The sequence below is a fragment of the Schistocerca cancellata genome, chromosome 4 (genome assembly GCF_023864275.1).
Source record: "Schistocerca cancellata isolate TAMUIC-IGC-003103 chromosome 4, iqSchCanc2.1, whole genome shotgun sequence".
NCBI lineage: Eukaryota > Metazoa > Arthropoda > Insecta > Orthoptera > Acrididae > Schistocerca > Schistocerca cancellata.
In genome coordinates this window covers 862,677,601-862,699,380 of record NC_064629.1, presented here as the reverse complement: position 1 = coordinate 862,699,380, position 21,780 = coordinate 862,677,601, and the positions used below count along the sequence as shown (strand labels likewise).

At 39.0% G+C, this 21,780-nt stretch overlaps 1 protein-coding gene across 2 annotated transcripts in view; it reads left to right on the top strand.

The window, feature by feature from the left end:
* The window catches only part of LOC126184992 (SRSF protein kinase 3), a 380,865-nt gene that overhangs the window by 234,776 nt on the left and 124,309 nt on the right, over window positions 1-21,780 (top strand). For both annotated transcript variants that reach the window (XM_049927704.1, XM_049927703.1), the window contains exon 8: window positions 9,637-10,116. In XM_049927704.1, the coding sequence (XP_049783661.1) occupies window positions 9,637-10,116 (480 nt within the window). The remainder of the gene's footprint in view (window positions 1-9,636; window positions 10,117-21,780) is intronic.

Here is a 21,780-nt window from a genome sequence, read left to right as displayed (position 1 = left end):
ACAAAAATGTTCAGGAAAATTCAGGAATATAGAAATACAAATGACTTAGTAATGAAATAAAGAGAATATATATAAAAAAGAATTGTCTGAAGGACTGACTCAGCTTATAGAAAAGTTAAAACAACCTTCAATGAAATTAAAAGCAAAGGTACTAACATTAAGACTGCAATGGAAATTCCACTGTTAAATGCAGAGGAGATAGTGAGTAGCTGGAAGGAGTAGATTGGAGGCATCTGTGATGGAGAGGACTTCGCTGTTGATGTGATAGAAGAAGAAACAGGAGCTGATAGGGAAGAGATAGGTGATCCAGTATCAGAATCAGAATTTAATAGAGCTTTGGAAGACTTAAGATCAAATAAGGTAGAAGGGATAGATAATATTCAATCATAATTTCTAAAATGATTGGTGAAAGTTGAAACAAAACGACTATTCATGTTTGTGTGCAGAATGTTTGAGACTGGTGATACACCATCAGACTTTTGGAAAAATATTGTCTGTACAGTTCCAAACATTGCAATAGCCAACAAGTGTGAGAACTATAATGGAATCAGTTTAGCAGCTCATACATCCAAATTGCCTACAAGAATAATACACAGAAGACTGTAAAACGAGATCGATGATCTGTTGGATGATGATCAGTTGGGCTTTAGGAAAGGGAAAAACACCAGAGAGGCAGTTCTGATGTTATGCTTGTTATTAGAAGCAAGACTGAAGAAAAATCAAGAAATGTTCATAGGATTTGTTGACCTGGAAAAAGCTTTTGACAATGTAAAGTGGTGAAAAATGTTCTAAATTCTGAGAAAAATAGGGGTAAGCTTTAGGGGAAGATGAGTGATATACAATATGTACTAGAACCAAGAGGGAACAATAAGAGTGTAAGGTCAAGTACAAAGCGCTCAGATTAAAAAGGGTGTAAGCCAGGGATGTAGTCTTTGGCTTCTACTGTTCAGTCTATATATTGAAGAAGCAACAAGGGAAATAAAAGAGAGGTTCAAGAATGGAATTAAAATTCAAGGTGAAAGGATATCAGCAAGAAGATTCACTGATGACGTTGCTATCCTCAGTGAAAGTGAGAGGAATTACAGGATCTATTGAATGGAAGAAAAAGTCTAAGGATTGCAGAATATGGATTGAGAGGAAATCAGAGAAAGAAAAAGTGATGTGAAGTAGCAGAGATGAGAAACAGTGAAAAATTTAACCTCAAAATTGGTGATCATGAAGTAGATGAAGTTAAGGAATTCTGCTACCTAGGCAGTAAAATATGGGTGGAGCAAGGAGGATATAAAAAGCAGGCTAGCACAGACAAAAGAGCATTCCTGGCCAAGAGAAGTCTGCTACTAGCAAATGTAGGCTCTAACTGAAGGAAGAAATTCCTGAGAATATACATTTGGACCACAGCATTGTATAGTAGTAAAACAAGGACTGCGGGAAAACTGGAACAGAAGAAAATCAAAGCATTTGAGATGTGGTGCTACAAAAGAATGTTGAAAATTAGGTGAACTGATAAGTAAGGAATGAGGAGGTTCTCTCCAGAATCGGAGAGGAAAGGAATATATAGAAAACACTGTCAAGACGAAGGGACAGGATGATACAAAATGTGTTAAGACATCAGGGAATAACTTCCATCATAATTAGAGGGAGCTATAGGGAGTTAAAACTGTAGAGGAAGTCAGAGATTGGAATACAGCCAGCAAGTAACTGAGGACATAGGTTGCAAGTGCTACATGTAGATGAAAAGGGGGGCGCAGGAGAGGAATTTGTGGTGGGCTGCATCAAACCAGACAGAAGACTGATGATTTAAAAAAAAAAAAAAAAAAAAGGGATAATTAGGTGTAGTAGGGTATATAAAAAATTTTACCCCCACACTAGTAATTGGCTATATTGACTGTTTATTTTTTGTATCATGAAGATCTAGTTACTTTCCAATCAGCATATCCATTACAGAGCTGTCTGCTTCTCATTGCCATCCCCAAACCCCCATTCTCTTCCCAGTCCTCATTCTTGAACATTTTAACCCCCCCCCCCCCCCACCCACCCCTGACAACAAGGTCTGTTCATGTCTCAGCTTCCTTACTTCAGTTGGCTTATAATATAGGTGGTGCAAGTTTTAAGATATTTCTTCATGTCATTTTTATCTTTGTTTTTATATTGGTTTACTTTTTGGCCTTTCTGTTAAGGCATTGTGACCTTATATCATTATGATAACTGTAATGTACTGGTAAATGCAGCAGACATTCTGTGAGTGTGTAGCAGCTGTTGATGGACATCTAGAATGACTTGGAATTTTAGAGTAGGCTGTGGAATTGACCACATTTCAGATCTGTGGTTGACAGTGACTGAATATAGAGCAAGACATGACACTATTATCTCTTCCACCACTGCAGACATCAGCAAACTGTTAACACTTGGAACAGTATAGTAAGTAATACACTGTTGTTGCTTACCTTTTGTGTAAGTTTGAAAATTCATTTTTAGAGTTCAGTTTACTGATTTTCCTCCACTCACATTTTCTGGTTCGTATCTAAATCTACAGCTACATACATATTCCACAAGCTGCCACACAGTGTGTGGCGAAGGGTACCACTACCACTACTAGTTGTTTCCTTTCTTGCTCCACTCATAGATAGAGCAAGGGAAAAACAACTGTCTATACACTGATGAACCAAAACATTATGACCACCTGCTTAATGACTTGTTTCTCTGCTTTGGAACAAAATACATCACTGATTCTGCATATCGGGGATCCGACAGTTTGATCTACGTCCACATCCACATCCACATCTACATCCACATAGATACTCCACAAGCCACCATAAGGTGCATGGTGGAGGTACCCTGTACCACTACTTGTCATTTCCTTTCCTGTTCCATTCACAAATAGAGCAAGGGTAAGATGACTGTCTGTACACCTTCGTATTAGCCCTAAATTCTCATATCATATGTACGTGGCCCGTATGTGTGGTGTATGTTGGTGGGAGCAGAATCGTTTGGAAGTCACCTTCAAATGCCAGTTCTCTAAATTTTCTCAATAGTGTTTTCTGAAAAGAATGCCGCCTTCCCTCCAGGGATTCCCATTTGAGTTCCTGAAGCATCTCCGTAACACTCACATGTTGTTCAAACATACTGTTAACAACCCAGCAGCCCATCTCTGAATTGCTTCGAAGTCTTTTTTTCAATCTGACCTGGTAAGGATCCCAAACACATAATCAGTACTCAAGAATAGGTTGCACCAGTGTCCTATATGCAGCCTCCATTACAGATGAACTGCTCTTTCCTAAAATTCTCCCAATAAACCAGAGTCAACCATTTGCCTTCCCTACCACAGTTCTCACATGCTCGTTCCACCTCATATTGCTTTGCAACGTAACACCCAGATATTTAAACAGCTTGACTGTATCAAACTGGATACTAGTAATACTGTATCTGAACATTACAGGTTTGTTCTTCCTACTCATCCTCAATGACTTACATTTTTCCACATTCAGGGCTAGCTGCCATTCAATCACACCAACTGGAAAGTTTCTCTAAGTCATCTTGTAATTTCCTTCAGTCACTCAACTTTGACACCTTACTGTACACTGTGGCATCATTAGCAAACAACTGCAGACTGCTGCCCACCCTGTCCGCCAAATCATTTATGTATATAGAGAACAACAGCCGTGCCATCACGCTTCCCTGGGGCACTCCTGACAGTACCCTTGTCTCTGAAGATTACTCGCCATCAAGGACAACATACTGGGTTCTATTATTTAATAAATCTTTGAGCCACTCACTTATCTGTGAACTTATTCCATATGCTCATACCTTTATTAACAGCTTGCAGTGGGGTACCGTGTCAAAGGCTTTCCAGAAATATAGAAATATGGAATCTGCCTGTTGCCCTTCACCCTTCATCCATAGTTCTCAGTATATCATATGAAAAAAGGGCAAGCTGAGTTTCGCATGAGTGATGCTTTCTAAAACCATGCTGATTTGTGGACATAAGCTGCTTAGCCTCAAGAAAGTTTATTATATTCAATCTGAGAATGTGTTCAAGGATTCTGCAGCAAACAGAAGTTATGTAATTTTGCAGGTCCGTTCTTTCACTTTTTTTGTATACTGGATTCACTTGCACTTTTTTCCAGTCACTCAGGACTTTTTGCTGGGTGAGAGATTCACGATAAGTGCAACCTTTCTAAAATATAACTGGGATTCCATCCGGACCTGGTGATTTATTTGTTTTCAAATCTTTCAGCTGCTTCTCTATGCCAGGTATGCTTATTTCTATGTCGTCCATACAGGAGTCTGCCCGATGGTCAAATGATGATATGTTTGTACGGTTGTTGGTAGGTTTATGGAGGTATGTGGTATTAATGTCTATACACAGACCGTGTAATTTGTGTAAATAATGGACTGGTGATTTATGTATATGGTGATAGTGCTCAATAGTGACTCAGATGGGTTCCATAGGATTTACATCAGGCAAATTTGGTCACTGAGCCATCGACATTAGTTCACTATAATGTCTCTAAAACCACTGTAGCACAGTTCTGGCTCTGAGACACAGCCAGTTACGCTACTGAAAGATGACATCAAGCCTGAAGGAACGCATGTGGTTTCCAACTCAGTGTGTCTTCAATTACTACCATAGTTCCCATGCCAGTGCAGGAGAATATCTCCAATAGAATACTGCTGCTCCCAGCAGCCTGCATCCATGGTGCACTGCATGTTTCAAGCCACTGTTCACCTCTGTGATGGCATTTGTAGAGAAGACCGTTGACCTAGTGCAGCAAAAATGTGATTCACCTGAAGGTCTGACATGTTTCCATTGACTGACAGTTGAATCCCGATGGTCCCGTGCCCACTGTAATCATAATTGATGATGTCGTTTGGTCAACATGTGGACATGTAGGGATGGTCTGCTGCGGAGCTCCATGTTCAACGATGTATGATGGATGAACAATGTGCTCTGAATCAATTGGGTGTGCACCAGCAGTGTGCTCTTTCAGCAGAGATGCCACAGATCATCTATCCTACTTTACAGAGCAGATGAGCCTCCAAACCCCACATTCTGTGAAGAGTCGTGGATGTCCAACCATTTAGCACCGGGGGGTAGTTTCACTGTCTTTTTACCTCTTTTTGTAGATGCTCACAATGGTAGTATGTTAACATTCAACTAGCTTCACTGTTTTCGAGATGTTCGTTCACCAGCTCTGCATAATAATAAGCCCTTTGTCAAAGTCGCTTATGTCAGTGGATTTCCCCATTTGCAGCCCATACCTTTGCTAGGGTGACCCCCTGTCCGTGTCTACTCTGCTTATGTAGTTTTGTTAATGTGTCACATGCCCACAGTGCCACCAGGTGGCATCCAAAATTATGATGGGCAAGTAGTCATACTGTTTTGGCTTACCAGCGTATACCTACATATAAGCTGTAATTTCTCATGTGTTGTCTTTGTTGTCCTTACGCAGAATGTATGTTGGCGGCTATAGGATCGTTCTGCAGTCAGCTTCAGATGCCAGTCCTCTAAATCTTCTCAATAGTGTTCCTCGAAAAGAATGTCGCCTTCCCATCACAGATCCCCATTAGAGTTTCTGAAGCACCTCCGTAACACTTGCATGTTGTTCAGATCTATCAGTACCAAATCTAGCAGCCCACCCCTGAATTGCTGTAATGTCTTTCTTTAATCTGACCTGATGTGGATCCTAAACAATCGATCAATACTCAAGAATAGACTGCACTAGCATCCTATATGTGGTCTCCTTTTTAGGTGAACCACACTTTCCCAAAATTCTCCCAGTAAATGAAGTCAATCATTCGGCTTCCCTACCACAATCCTCATTTCTCACATGCTCATTCCATTTCATATTGCTTTGCAGTGTTAAACCCAGATATTTAAATGGTGTGACTGTGTCAAGCAGGACACTACTAATGTTGTTCATCCACATTAACTTAAATTTTTTCTACATTTAGAGCTACTGCCATTCATCACGCAACTAGAAATTTTCTCGAAGTCATTTTGTATTCTCCTACAGTCACTCATCTTTGACACCTTCCCATACACCATATAATCATCTGCAAACAACTGCTGATTGCTGCCCCTCTGTCCACCATACCATTTATGTGTATAGAAAACAATAGGACTACTGTCACACTTCCCTGGGGGACTCCTGACAATATCCTTATCTCTGATGAACACTAGCCATCGAGGACTACATACTGGGTTCTGTTACTTCAGAAATCTTGGAGTCAGTCACATGTCTGTGAACCTATTCCTTGTGCTCGTCCCTTCATTGACAGTCTGTAGTGGTGTACCATGTCAAATGCTTTTCAGAAATCTAGACATGTGGAATCTTCATGCTGCCCTTCATCCATAGTTTACAGTATATCTTGTGAGACAACAGCAAGCAGAGTTTCACATGAGTGATGCTTTCGAAAACCATGCTGATTCAGGGACAGTCTCTAGGAAATTTAATACATCCAAATCCAGAGCGTGTTCCAGAATTCTGCAGCAAACCAGTGTTAAGTATATTGGTCTGTAATTTTTCAGATGTGTTCTTTTACCCTTCTTACATATAGGAGTCACTTGCACTTTTTTCCACTCACTAGGGACATTGCACTGGGCAAGAGATTCACGATAAATGTGAGCTAAGTAAGGGGCCAATGCCATAGAGTACTCTTTGTGAAAGTGAACAGGAATTCCCTCCAGACCTGGTGACTTACTTGTTTTCAACTCTTTCAGTTGTTTCTCTACACTAGGCATGCACTATTTCTTCTGTCTGTAAGCCATTTTGCAGATAGTTTTGTTAACATTAATAATGATAAGATCGGATATTTATTTTACTTCATTCTTATAGCTGTAGTCTCTGAGGGTGACACTCCGTTTTTACCCTTACTATTATTTTTTCCTGACAAAATTTGTTGACATATTAAAGTTTCTTTCTCTTTTCTTATGTTCTGTTGTATTGGGGTAAATGTAAATTTGTAAGACATGTTTAATATTTATTTCTTACCTTTAATGTGCATCCTCTTGTAATGTGGATCGTATGTTTTCTGCACACTGCTTGTTCATAACTGTTCAAACTTCAGATGGCTCATTAGTCTGCATTCATCCAACTTTTGTAGGTCAATTTCCTTATTAAATCAGACAATAAGTACGTGTTTCTTTCTTTTGAATATCTGAAATAATCATACTATTGCTCCACTTGTAGAAGACAAGTTCGTATAAATGGTCACTAGAGGATGCTCTTGAGCTGTGACATCTGTCATTTTAAAAATTTTTAGTTGATATTCTTTAAAAAAAAGTTGTGAAAATATGGAAATGTCAAAGTAAGGTTTTTATTGTATTTTCCGATTTTTGTAAAGGCTTAACTCAGCAACAGTGGCTGGAATTATTCAACTTTTGGTAATAACTGGATTGTACCAGTTTGTGTGAGGAAAGGCTCAAAGACCTTAACAGGTGCCACAGCTTGGATTTATTTGTACAAATCGTGAAATCAGTATCAGTCAACTGTTCAGATGTTCTGAGAGAAAATGAAACTGACAAAATTAGTTCTTGCACATAGAACATCCGAGAAAGTTGTCGTTTGTTTCTGTGGTTGCACTGGACATGCTGTGACCATTGCTTGCAGGAACAGTTAATGCTGAACAGTATGTGACAATTTGTCTGCTACGAGTCATTAACGAAATTGTGAAAAACAGGGAAAGGCAGGTAATTATTTATCGTGACAGTGCCAGCTGTCATTCGGCATGTCTAAAAGTTGGTTCTTTGAAAGAGAAAAATGCAGAATGATTGTCTCTTTTGCCCTGATTAATCTGGTTTATCACCTTAAGACGACGCCTTGTTGGATCTGGTAAAAAAAAAAAAAAAATGCAGGGATGGTGATTTTCATCCTTATGAGAAGCTGTACAATCCTTCTAGCCTTGTTGATGTACCAGTATCAACAATGCAGTGGAAAAAAATTGTCCAGATTTGGTTTGAATATGTGTAGAAATGTATAAATTTTGAAGGCAAATGTTCTGAGAAACCATAAAATGATTTGTACTGAAAAGTGTTTTCCTTTCATTGTTTTTGCAAGTACTTGTAAGTCTCTCCTCATAATAGCATTACTTTATTATGCTTTGGTGTGTACGCCATGAACAGCTGACATGCAGGTGTCACTTGAATATGGACTGACCTGTCTCCAGAATGTTAAGTATTTCATGAAGGAGGAGGCTATCATGAAATGAGTAAACCATATTTGGTTTGAGTGCATTTTATAAATTTTAAGATAGTGGTTTATATTATGTCAGACCTCCTCAGATGTGGACAGTCTGATTCACTCAATGGATGGTCTTGCGGTGAAGGCACTTATATGCTCATTCTAGCCTTAGGGGTTCACACTTTATTGGATCTCAGTTATCCTATTTTATGAGGCCATTGGCATGAAGTGAAAGAATCTTAATTCTGTAAATCATTCAGTTGCCAGAACTGTGATGTGACTACGACATCTGATTTGGGTTGAATGAGGATTGTGAAACAGTTTCTATCATTAAAGACACAACAGTTGACGAATTTACTTTACTGTGAATTATTCAGGCAATACTGCAGTATTTTTAAGTTAGTTTGAATAATACAGTGGAAAATAGAGGATGTAATAATGACAGTATTGTGAAAAGGATAGATTGCTATCCGTCACATAGTGGAAACGTTGAGTCTCAAACAGGCACAACAAACTTATTACTGGACACATGTGCACATGGCGGGGTTTGGAAGGCAACATGTAGAATGCAGGAAAGAAGAGAGAGAGAAAAGGATGGAGACTGGGTAATGCTCCTCTTCTTTCCTGTGTTCTACATTCCACCTTCCAAACTGCACTGCATGCTCATGTGTTACTAGTCTGTCGGTTGTACCTGTCTGCGACTAAACATCTCTGCTATATGGTGAGTAGCAATCTATCTTTTTCACAGTATTAGTTTGAATAAATTGTGACATAGCCATTTATGTTGTGTAACAATAGACCAGGGTTAATTTTGTCCTCATCTGACCACTTCAAAATTTTACTGTTGATCATCAGAAATTTTTATCTGATGAAATTTATTTATTTTACCTTTTTATTTTACTGACACTGTATTTGCTGAAATACAAACAGTGAAGAGAAGGCACACAGCAGAACTGGGCGTGTTAATGAAATGCAGTTCTTTGGGCTCATTTCTCAATTATGAAGCATGTGGTACTGGGTAAGTTTCAGGAGTAAAGATTACCAGTTGCTGTATAGTCAAGGCGCTGAGGTGTTGACAAGCACAGAAGCAACTTTGAAAAGGTTACTGAGCTCTTGCTATTGGACAATGTCCTGGAAAACTAGTGTGCATGCCCCCCCCCCCTCCACACACACACACACACACACACACACACACACACACTCTCTCTCTCTCTCTCTCTCTCTCTCTCTCTCTCTCTCTCTCTCTCTCTCTCTCTTCCCTGCATTATTCCAACTGACAGAGTTTTCCCAGGGGAAGATTATTTTAGTAATAGCTTCATTTGTTTTACCATCTCATACATGTACTGCATATAATCTTTACTTTGACTAGTATGTAAATTGTTGTTGATTAACCTGAATGTGAGGGAGCAACATTAACTTCTTTTATGATATTAACACAAATTTAACTTTTTTTCAGTGAGTGCTGCTCCCAAGGAATTTCAAGCTCAGAGCCCTAACACGGCTGTGAAAATTTCCAAAAATAAGAGGAAGAAAATGAAGAAAAAAGCTCGAAGGCAGGCAGAATTGGAGAGGGAAATAGAAAAGTATGAATTAATAGAAAACAAGTCTGTTGACAAGAGTGCTGGATATGTTGAACTGGAGGGTGATAGCAATGGGCATAGTGCTAATGAATGTGAAGAAGAACTAACTGCAATTCAGGAGACATCTGTGGACGATGTTGTTACGAGTTTGTCACAGTTGACTCTTGAAGATAGGATATCACCAGCTCGGTCAAATATTATGATAGTGGAAGACTGTGCTATTCTTGATCCCAGGCGAGCTGTTGTCACTGAGGTACCATGTCCTGAACCTCAGGTGAAACAACCTTCGTATCCTGAGGAGCCCTCAAACGTGACAGCTGAGAAGCCGGTGGAAGGGTGTGCTGATCAGAAGACAAGTAAGTTCTCTCTTCTAGATATCAGCATTATGATACATAGTGCAACTACTCTGGAAAAATATGCAACTTATTGCAGAAAGAAACAGGTCATTACTGCTAAAACATCAAGTTAAGCTGTTCTTAATACAAAAAATTACATAATGTTATAAAATGTAATGTGAGGCAGATATTTAACAGAAAGGCTGTGGTTATTATTATTATTATTATTATTATCCTCATCATCATCATAAATAATTCTGGCCATATTGCCTTTCAATGTTGGCACATTTCCCGCAAAATTTCAGCGTAAACGTTACCAATTGTTATATCATTCTCTTCAAGAGCTTTCAGCTTGGTTCATACACGAGTCAAGAGGATTAAATGTACGACAAAATTATACCTCTTCATGCTTTCATTTGCCATTAACAAATTGTTACACAAAGATAATGAACTGAAAAATATGGACAGCCCACTGTTAGGAAATGAGATTCAAATGAGAATTTGCCCACTGTCATTGTATTTTGTGACAGCACAATGAATAATACCAGTTTTGGTGTTGCAGAAAAGATCAAAGGCTGATGCACAGCTCGGGTATTTCATACCCTGGAGTGCTAGTTTTCTGGATGTAAATTAGAGCAATATTTTAAATGTAAAAGGGAGAAAATGTCCTCAAAATTACATTATTTTATTTCCAAATTGTGTCTACTTTTTACATAACTTTTGATTGTTCGAAATATTGTTGCTATAGATTTGCATAAGGCCCTTCTATTTCGGATGGCACTGATACATACTGCTTTGAATATTTTTATATCTCTCAAAAGGAGAGAGTTTTTATCAAAACAGTAAATAAAAGTTTCACAAATAAAAAAAATTAACTGTTAAGATCCAGTATCTATTTCAAACCCTTAGATATGGATAAAAATAAAATCTGGAGGTGAGCACATACCCTGGGATATGAACACTGCTCCCTTCCCATAAAAAATGGAGGCTCGATATTTTCTAGGATTTTCTAGCAGATACCATGGTATGCTAACTCTGGATCATGTCAAAGGTCGTAGGTAGTGATGTCCTTGAACAGCATTGTACCTACAGAGATCTCATGTCCTCACCTTTGAATGCAAAGGTGGGCTACCTCTCAAGGCTCTCTGATTATTGAACATGTTTGTTTATGCGAAGCTGTCACCAACAACTTGCATAAAAGCAAGCTGTAACATTACGTATTAAAACAGGTTGCCACCCTAATTAGGCATTCTTGTGTGAAGCAAAATGATAAAGCAGAAGGCAGTGCTAAGGTGAACCTAATCTTCCTTGACACACCCACTAAACTCTTTCCTTATATCTGTTCACACTACAACACAGTTACCTAACCTTGCAGATAAATGTGCTACCAACTAGTAAGTCAGATAAGCAAATGGCCAATGAGATAGTAAACAGCAATATATTTCTCTCAACAACACATACCTTAAATGAACTAGATGCAACAGTTTATAAAACCAAATACCAACACACATGAAACTAGTAGTAGTACTGAACAGCGAAAAGCTTGAAATGATTCTGAATTTAAATCAGGGGTCTGCTAATGATCATACTCCGTTACTTCATTGCTTAGCACAGGGTCTCTAATGCCTATGCACTGTGCATTAACCAACTTGCATTAGAATAGATAACACAGTAAACGGTTCTTTCCTAAACTCAATTTGAAGCAATTAAACAGAATGCAAATCTAACTACACTGGTTCTGAAGGAGCCTTTGCATTGCTTCATTAACTAAGTAGCCTAGTACATGAGGACCCTTAAACTTTCATGGTTTGAAGAACCATGCTCATTAAGAAAACTACACCAGTATGTATGAGAAATTGTAAGTATTCTTATTATTAATTAAGTGAGCACAAGAAACGATAACTCTTTAAATAACAATTTTCTTTCATAAGCAGTCTTTTGACCTAATCAAAAGTGTAATTGCCTGCACAAATGACAACACAACATTAAATTGAAGTTCAACCACTTTCTCATAATAAATTAGGACATGTGGAATTAAATTCATTATGATAGGATTTCTGTCCAGGTTTGTGATTTGGTAGAATCATGGGTGTAAGATAGTTTTTCTAGTAACACCATGATTATTATTAAAATAAACAAAATTTTGCAAATACCTGGTCCGTTTACAGAGTGCCAAAGATAAACAATTTAGTGGAAGGCTGGTGGGACTGGTTGCGTAATTTTGCAGTGGCTATTAACCTAGCAGTGATGCAATCGTAGCAATGCTGTTGGACTCGGCCTGTTACATATCTTCTTGGTGTTGGAATTATATTTATAGGGCCAGAAACCATGCCCTGATAATGATATCACCAAACGCAGCATCCAAGGCCCATAACTACTGCCCATAAGCTCTTCTGGCCTCAAAACTCCAAGAATATGAGCCACAATGATCTGTTACTGCTAGCGAGAAGTTAACCACAGCTCTGCTCAGCCCAGACTCCTTGCTCATCACGAAGGACGAGTTGCCGCTTGCGCACCAGCCACACCTTTTCCACTCCGCCACGCTACTTCTGTAGCTTGCAGGGCTTCACCACGTCTTTTACAGTTAACCGTATGTTCCTAAATTATGGACCAAGCCATTTATAGTATATTATATAACAATCACTTCAGTACTTATTTAAATTCACAAGCACAATTTAAACAACATCGTTCAAAAGTTCACGCAACTGAAATATGTAAGCATAGTAGAAGAATTTCCTTGCTAGATACAACACACTATATAAGGAACACTACAAACTGACATAGAATTATTGATGCAGATACAAAATAAGTCAAAAATAGTTGTTACAAACAGACAAAACAAAAATATTTCTTGCACCATGCGCAATACGTGAACAAAATCTCTGCATTGACATGTTTTCTGGTACATTGTTCGTGGGAAACAAATCTGATTCACATTACTAAAAGCACATCTATCAGATATCAATTTGGGTGTGTGCTAAGGTAGAAAAGCTTATCTTGAAAGACAGGCGTGGATACTGGTTATGGACCAACACCCGAATTTTGGTATTGTCCACCCTACCTTGTAATTCTCTGCTCTGCTGCTGTGTCGCATGATTTTGAAGTCGTGCAATGAAATTCTTTATGTGTCAGAAAAAGTAAACATCCCTCAGTTGACAAAAAGAGGCTCATTTCATTGATCTCACAGCGGAGGTCAGATCATCATCATCATCATCATCATCATCATCATCTCTACGAAATTCCTATCGTAGCACATCATTTATCATGATGAAGATAACTGTCAATACATTGTATACACTTATCAAATAAGTAATCAAATTATTAATCACACCTCCTAATGTTTTACCTAAAAAAAAAGGCAAATAAAGGTATTCCCGTTATCAGGATATTATCAGATATGTTAAAAAAAATATTAATGGAAAAGAAGTCATGACCAAGAATCGAACACAGACCAGCGATTTGGTAGTCTAATGTCTTGGAAACCCGACCACTGACCTCACTCTACAAGACTCATAGAATGACAGGTACTCTAGCTACAGAATGAAAACACAGAAACATTACTAACTCTTAACATTACTGATTTTGGACTGTATATTACGTTTATCAATAAAAAATCTTTGTTTTTAGACAATCTTTTGATGTGTGTGTAGCATTGAAAATAAGGTTTCCTATCATCAACTTTGATTTTTTTTTAAACTAGGGAGTGTCTAGCATTGAAAATAAGGTTTTCTATCATCAACTTCGATTTTTTAAAAAACTAGTCAGTGTCTAGCCAAAAGCGAAAACACTTACCTTTTTATTTTCATTATAGACCATTCTTGCAAAACTTGATCAAAATCTGTGATCCACAAGTCAGACCCTCCCCTTGTTAGATGCTCTTCAAATTTTTTAGGAAGAAAATGGGAATTTTTATCTAGGTAGAAGATACATTGGCTGTCTGAGGTGTCAAAGCAGATCATCCTTCATGTTTTGAGAGGGCTGGAGTCTTGCATAAACCAACTTGCACAAGTTCGGATTCAATAATGCTATCAAGTCTTGAAATCAGTATTTTTCTGGTCAGGTTTCTCAACTTAAATCTGCCAGTAAGTATTCTGTATCTGTATTCCAAAAATACTTACTCTTTTCAAACAGTCAAAGTTGTCATTGATTCAGTGCAATAGACAGACATTGGTTTTAGTGAAGATGTTCTGCTGCTGGAAGGTGATTCAGAAACTCCATACCCACCTTTCTCATACAGGAGGAAAAGAGAGGACAAGGGCGTATCTGATTGTTGAATGATTCCATTTCGCATCGTGTCCACGACCTTGTCACTCAATTGGGACATTCTGTGTGATCTGTACTGTGAATGCAGTGTTCCACTTTGCTTCATGTAGTTTGCTTTATCTTCACTCCATATTTGTATTCATCCAAAAGCTGGCACAGAAAAGCCAGTACTTCATCTTGGTCAGACCAGTACTTACGGGTAGATAGATAATTGCTTGCTGTGGAGTGCTGGAGTATTGCACACTTAAGAGTGAATTATGACTGCCATGGCAGTGTGTCATGTACTTTTACCTTGGCTACATGTGGTACTTATGGCCATTTAACAGTTTTAAATAATTGTGGTGTTGAATGAAACTTGTTTATTGAAATGGAATATAGTTTCCCTGTTGGTGAATAACTGATCAGATCAATCGCTGTTCAGGAGCTTGTTGAGCTGATTTGTGATGCTGGAGCCCTTGTTTTTTCACGGTCTATAATGGCTTTTAATGCCTGCAAGAAATTCCATTGGTAAATGACATAAATACATCCTAGAATAACAGAAGCACCCAAGGACTGTAGTCCTTGCCAATCATCTGGACAAAACAGGCTCTAGTTGGTTCTTCATGTTTTCCATTCTTTGTGATTTCCAGCATGTTGCCAAATGTTGTCCATAGATACTTCTATCTGTCCCGGTAGTCATTCCAGTATTTCCATACAACTGTATTACAATTTATTTTTATGTTCAGTGGAACGTGAAAAAGTGTAAGACAAATGTATAAATTAAATAGATAGAAAAACCCATACAAATGTGGTACCCACAGTCAACCCAGAGAGAGAAGGAAGAAAAAGGGGGAGAGGGATGCACCTGTCCAACTAGACCATTAAAGCTGGTCGCTTCATTTGGTTTTTTGGTTATGGCTGTTGGACAGTCTTCGTCCTGCATGTCGCCTACATTCACTTTCCTGACACGAATGTTACTGCTGTGACAGTTGATTTCTTGTGGATTGTCAGACAATCTTTTTCTTTCTCTGTAGATATACATGGTGTGTCCAAGACTTCTATGGCTAAAAACACTGTGTCCTCTTGCCTTATAAATGTCTGTTATTCTCTCAAGCATTCTATTTTGGCAATTGAGTTGAGTGTACATGACTTGCTTGGAAGTGTGGCATTTGTCTGACATCTGCGGTGGTAGCCTGAGGTGGCAGGTCCCAGTCTCGAAGGGAAAACTTGAAAGTACGCGACTTCTGCCTGTACACTTTGCAAAGCTGCTGTGCAAAGCTGCTGTGGAAGACTATACACAAAGCCAAGTTGTTTGAAAAAATCAGCAAGCTGTTGCACAAAAGAAATTTTATTTCTTTACTAGTTTCAGGCACCTAGTGCACTTCTGTGCAAGATTATAATTACTGCATTTTGTATTTCAATATAACTGTCATCAAGGAGTGTGAATGAATGAAATTTAAAATGTTGATTTGACACCATAAGTGCTAGTCACTAAAACAATGAAATTTTTAAAAGGTTACATAACTAGTTTTGACTCTTTCAAATGTAATCACAAACCTGGAAAACTGCATTAATAATTGAAACGACACTTCTTTCAAATATTTCAAAAAATACAACAAAACCAATAAACTGAGTCAAAGGCAGCAGAAACAGGTCACAAGATGTCATAATAATTTTATGTTAATCCATTATTTCATATCTTAATGCAGTATAGATGAAATCTGCATCAGTATGAAAGGTATTGGATACTCTTGCATTACATGCTGCAGTGATGCAACGATCATTTTGCAAACAAAGGCTCACATGTCTGAAAATGAAAAAAACACGTGCATTTAACTAACATCATGGTGAAAACTGATGAGATAATTAGTTATCATTGCCTCACCATTGTCTTATAATGTGCCGCAAGCCCAAAACTAAAATGACTGATCAACAGAAATTGTCATGATGTCTTGTGACCGGTTTCTGCTGCCTTTGCTTCAGTTTACTGGTTTTAGTGTATTTCTCATAAGATTTTAAAGAAATGTGGTTGCAGTTATTAATGAAGTTTCCATATTTGTGATTACATTTGAAAATGACAACTCAGTGTGTCAAAACTTGTTATGTAACCTTTTAAAAATTTCATTGTTTCAGTGACTGCCGTTTGACCACCATTTGTGGTATCAAACATTTTAAATTACTGCATTATTTCCACGTGTCAAAAATAAGCAGGTGTATGCAGCGTGTTAAGATAGTCATGTTGATCATAGTGCATGAGTACAATTGTGATATAAGGAAACTGAATGACAAGTGGAGACGTCATGCCAGATGCCATGTTCTATGCTGTGTAGGAAGTAATGAAAGAAAGAATAACGGTTAACTGAAGCTGAACTTGCCAACACATTATGCAGTTAGGCAGTTAGATGAGGTAACAGCTGTAGGATATAAGCTCCGTAAACTGAAAAACTAAACTAAGTATCAGGAGAGAAGAACCTTAAGCAACTTCTGAATACATCATTTCTCGTTCTGCAGTTACATGGGCTCTACCATAGTAATCACAATTGTATTTTATCTCTGTAAATATTGTAAGTGTCATAGAGGCTGTTTTAAATACACTTACGGAAAAAAAATCACAACAAGGTGTTGTGCAACATAAACAGAAGTTGGTATGTATGTTTATACATTTGAAAGATGATGTCTATTAAGATTTCACACCAGTTGCATAAGAATGGCACTGGTTGCACAACTATACCTTTGAGAATGGACATGGTGAGTTGGTGTTAGTCAAGAATGTCTTTAATGCAACAGATACCATTATCAACACCTCACTTAGTTTGAACTAGGTCATGTAACAGGGCTATGAGAAGCTGGATGTTCCTTCTGTGATACTGCAAGAAGATAGGACTGTGGGTGGTCATGTGGCACTACAGAGAGATAAGGTGATCGTGTGCGGTGTATGGCACTTGTGCATCGTACTGCATATGCAGTAGTAGTGGCATCACAGTGACACAACGAACTGTTACAAATCTGTTACTTGAAGGACTGCTCTGTGCCAGATGCCCTGTAATGTGCATTCCACCGACCCCAAACCACCACCATTTGTGACTTCAGTGGTGTCACGTGAGAGCTCGTTGGAGGGCAGGGTGGAGGTCTGTTGTGTTTTCTGATGAAAGCTGGGTCTGCTTTGGTGCCAGTGGTTGCTGTGGGTTGGTTAGGAGCAGGCCAGTTGATGGCGTGCAACCAACCTGTCTGCATGCTATACACACTGGGTCTACACCTGGAGTTTTGATCCAGGGTGTGATTTCATATGACAGCAGGAGCACCCTCGTGGTTATCTCATGCACCCTGACTGCAAACTTGTACGTCAATCTAGTGATCCTATCTGTCATGCTGCCATTCATGAACAGCATTCCATGGGGTGTTTTCCAACAGGATAACACTCATTCACATACCACTCTTGTAACCCAATATACTCCACAGTGTGTATACATGATGCCTTTTGCTCACCCATCTCCAGTCGACATGTGGGATATCATTGGATGACGACTCCAATGTCATCCACAAATGGCATTAACCATCCCTGTACAGACCAACCGAATGCAACAGGCATGGAACTCCATCTCACAAGCTCACATCTGTCACCTGTACAACACAATGAATGCACGTTTGCATACTTACGTTCAACATTCTGGTGGTTACACAGGTTTTTAATGTGCCAGCATTTCACATTTACAATGGCTTATCGTCCCTCAGCTGTTAGGGGTAAAACCCAATGGGACTCGGGGCAAGTAAGGCTAGCAACCTGCTTCCCTGGTACTTTAAATATGATGCTGGCAATAATCAGAGCAAAATGCCTCGGACCTTTGGAGGTGGCGGAGTCCCACCTCTAACTGACAAACCAGGGACTCCTAAGATACGACTTGGCAAACAAATGGTAATGAGATGGGGAGCTATTAATATCAATTGGGGCTACTCTGGGAAGAAGGTAGAGCTGGCAGAGGCTACAAGTAAGATGGGGCTGGACGTTTTAGCTGTTAATGACATTCGGGTAAGGGGTGAGAAAGAAGAGGAAGTGGGAGAATACAAGGTCTACCTGTCAGGAGTCAAAGCAGGAATAGCACAAAGGGGTGTAGGGCTTTACATCAGGAAAGAAATGGAACCCAGCGTAGTTGCAATAAGGTATGTAAACGAACGACTGATGTGGATAGATTTGACAGTGTCTAGCAAGAAAATTAGGAGTGTGTCAGTATATTCGCATTGTGACGGGACAGATCAAGATAAGATGGATAGTTTTTATGAGGCACTCAGTGATGTAGTTGTTAGAGTAAAGGACAAGGATAGTGTTCTGCTCATGGGTGATTTTAATGCCAGGATTGGAAATCGAACAGAAGGGTATGAAAAGGTTATGGGTAAATTTGGAGAGGATATGGAGGCCAACAGGAACGGGAAACAACTCTTGGATTTCTGTGCCAGTATGGGCTTAGTAATCACAAACTCCTTTTTTAAACATAAGAACATTCACTGGTATAGTTGGGAAGGCAGGGGAACCAGATCTGTCATTGACTATATAATAACAGATCAGGAATTCAGGAAGGCTGTGAGGGACACACGTGTATTCAGGGGATTCTTTGATGACACTGATCATTATTTAATCTGCAGTGAAATTGGGATTGTGAGGCCGAAAGTGCAGGAGGTCAGGTCCATATGTAGGAGGATAAGAGTGGAGAAACTTCAGGATAAGGAAATCAGGCACAAGTACATAACAGCGATCTCAGAAAGGTACCAGTTAGTTGAATGTAGTCAATTACAGTCATTGGAAAAGGAATGGACAAGGTACAGGGACACAGTACTAGAAGTGGCTAAAGAATGTCTTGGAACAGTAGTGTGTAAAAGTAGGATGAAGCAAACAGGTTGGTGGAATGATACAGTCAAGGCAGCCTGTAAAAGGAAAAAGAAGGCGTATCAAAAATGGCTACATACTAGAACCCAGGTAGACAGAGAAAGTTATGTTGAAGAAAGAAACAAAGCCAAACAGATAATTGCAGCATCGAAGAAGAAATCGTGGGAAGAGTTTGGAAACAGGTTGGAGACTATGGGTCAAGCTGCTGGAAAACCATTCTGGAGTGTAATTAGCAGTCTTCGAAAGGGAGGTAAGAAGGAAATGACAAGAATTTTGGACAGGTCAGGAAAACTGCTGGTGAATCCTGTGGATGCCTTGGGCAGATGGAGGGAATATTTTGAAGAGTTGCTCAATGTAGGTGAAAATGCGATCAGTAATGTTTCAGATTTCGAGGTAGAATGGGATAGGAATGATGATGGAAATAGGATCACATTTGAGGAAGTGGAAAAAATGGTCAATAGATTGCAGTGCAATAAAGCGGCTGTGGTGGATGAAATTAAGTCACAACTCATCAAATACAGTGGAATGTCAGGTCTTAAATGGATACACAGGATAATTGAAATGGCCTGGGAGTCGGGACAGGTTCCATCAGACTGGACAAAAGCAGTAATCACACCAATCTTTAAACATGGAAACAGAAAAGATTGTAACAACTACAGAGGTATCTCTTTAATCAGCGTTGTGGGTAAAATCTTCGCAGGTATTGTTGAAAAGAAAGTGCGAGTATTAGTTGAGGACCAATTGGATGAAAATCAGTGTGGGTTTAGGCCTCTTAGAGGTTGTCAGGACCAGATCTTTAGCTTACGGCAAATAATGGAGAAGTGTTATGAGTGGAACAGGGAATTGTATCTATGCTTTATAGATCTAGAAAAGGCATATGACCGGGTTCCTAGGAGGAATTTATTGTCTGTTCTACAAGATTATGGAATAGGAGGCAAACTTTTGCAAGCAATTAAAGGTCTTTACATGGATAGTCAGGCAGCAGTTAGAGTTGACGGTAAATTGAGTTCATGGTTCAGAGTAGTTTCAGGGGTAAGACAAGGCTACAACCTGTCTCCACTGTTGTTCATATTATTTATGGATCATATGTTGAAAACAATAGACTGGCTGGGTGAGATTAAGATATGTGAACACAAAATAAGCAGTCTTGCATATGCGGATGACTTAGTTGTGATGGCAGATTCGATTGAAAGTTTGCAAAGTAATATTTCAGAGCTAGATCAGAAATGTAAGGACTATGGTATGAAGATTAGCATCTCCAAAACGAAAGTAATGTCAGTGGGAAAGAAATATAAATGGACTGAGTGCCAAATAGGAGGAACAAAGTTAGAACAGGTGGGCAGTTTCAAGTACTTAGGATGCATATTCTCACAGGATGGCAACATAGTGAAAGAACTGGAAGCGAGGTGTAGCAAAGCTAATGCAGTGAGCGCTCAACTACGATCTACTTTCTTCTGCAAGAAGGAAGTCAGTACCAAGACTAAGTTATCTGTGCACCGTTCAATCTTTCGACCAACTTTGTTGTATGGGAGCGAAAGCTGGGTGGATTCAGGTTACCTTATCAACAAGGTTGAGGTTACGGATATGAAAGTAGCTAGGATGATTGCAGGTACTAGTAGATGGGAACAATGGCAGGAGGGTGTCCACAATGAGGAAATCAAAGAAAAACTGGGAATGAACTCTATAGATGTAGCAGTCAGGGCGAACAGGCTTAGATGGTGGGGTCATGTTACATGCATGGGAGAAGCAAGGTTACCCAAGAGACTCATGGGTTCAGCAGGAGTCGGGTCAGACCAAGGAGAAGGTACCTGGATTCGGTTAAGAATGATTTTGAAGTAATAGGTTTAACATCAGAAGAGGCACCAATATTAGCACTGAATAGGGGATCATGGAGGAACTGTATAAGGGGGGCTATGCTCCAGACTGAACGCTGAAAGGCATAATCAGTCTTAAATGATGATGATGATGAATGGCTTATCTCATGCTTATGTCAACGTGCAATCTTGCAATGTTAATCACTTAAATACGTTGCCTAGACAAGTGTATTTCAGAAGTTTTGTAATTGTACATTAATTACCCTTTGGTGAACTTTTTTTTCCATGTGTATGTCTTCAAGACAATGGGTGACAATTGGCGTGGGGAAGAAATGTGTTAGGAGAACTATCATAAATTAGTGCCCACATAGGGATGTAGTGAGATATCATCCTACTCAAAGAAAATTGAGACACAGTGAAGAGAATCTGTGATAGATCCTGTATGCCTCCTAAGCACAGCACCTAAGTGTTACTTTTAACATTTATTCATTTCAGGTGCCAGAACTGTAATCAGGGTAGGAAGTTTGAATTGCTTAAAGTAAATGTGCATCTCTTCCAGGTAATAGAATTGTAATCATGATAGGGAGCATTCATCTTTGTAAAACAGTTAGGTATTCCTTTCAGAAAATGAAACAGAACCTGTGTAAAATTTATGTAAAAAAATTTTCCCCCAGGGAGCGGGGGGAGGCAGGTGTGACATATGTGGGCAATGCAACACCTAAAAGACAATGACTGTAGCCAGAGTCTATG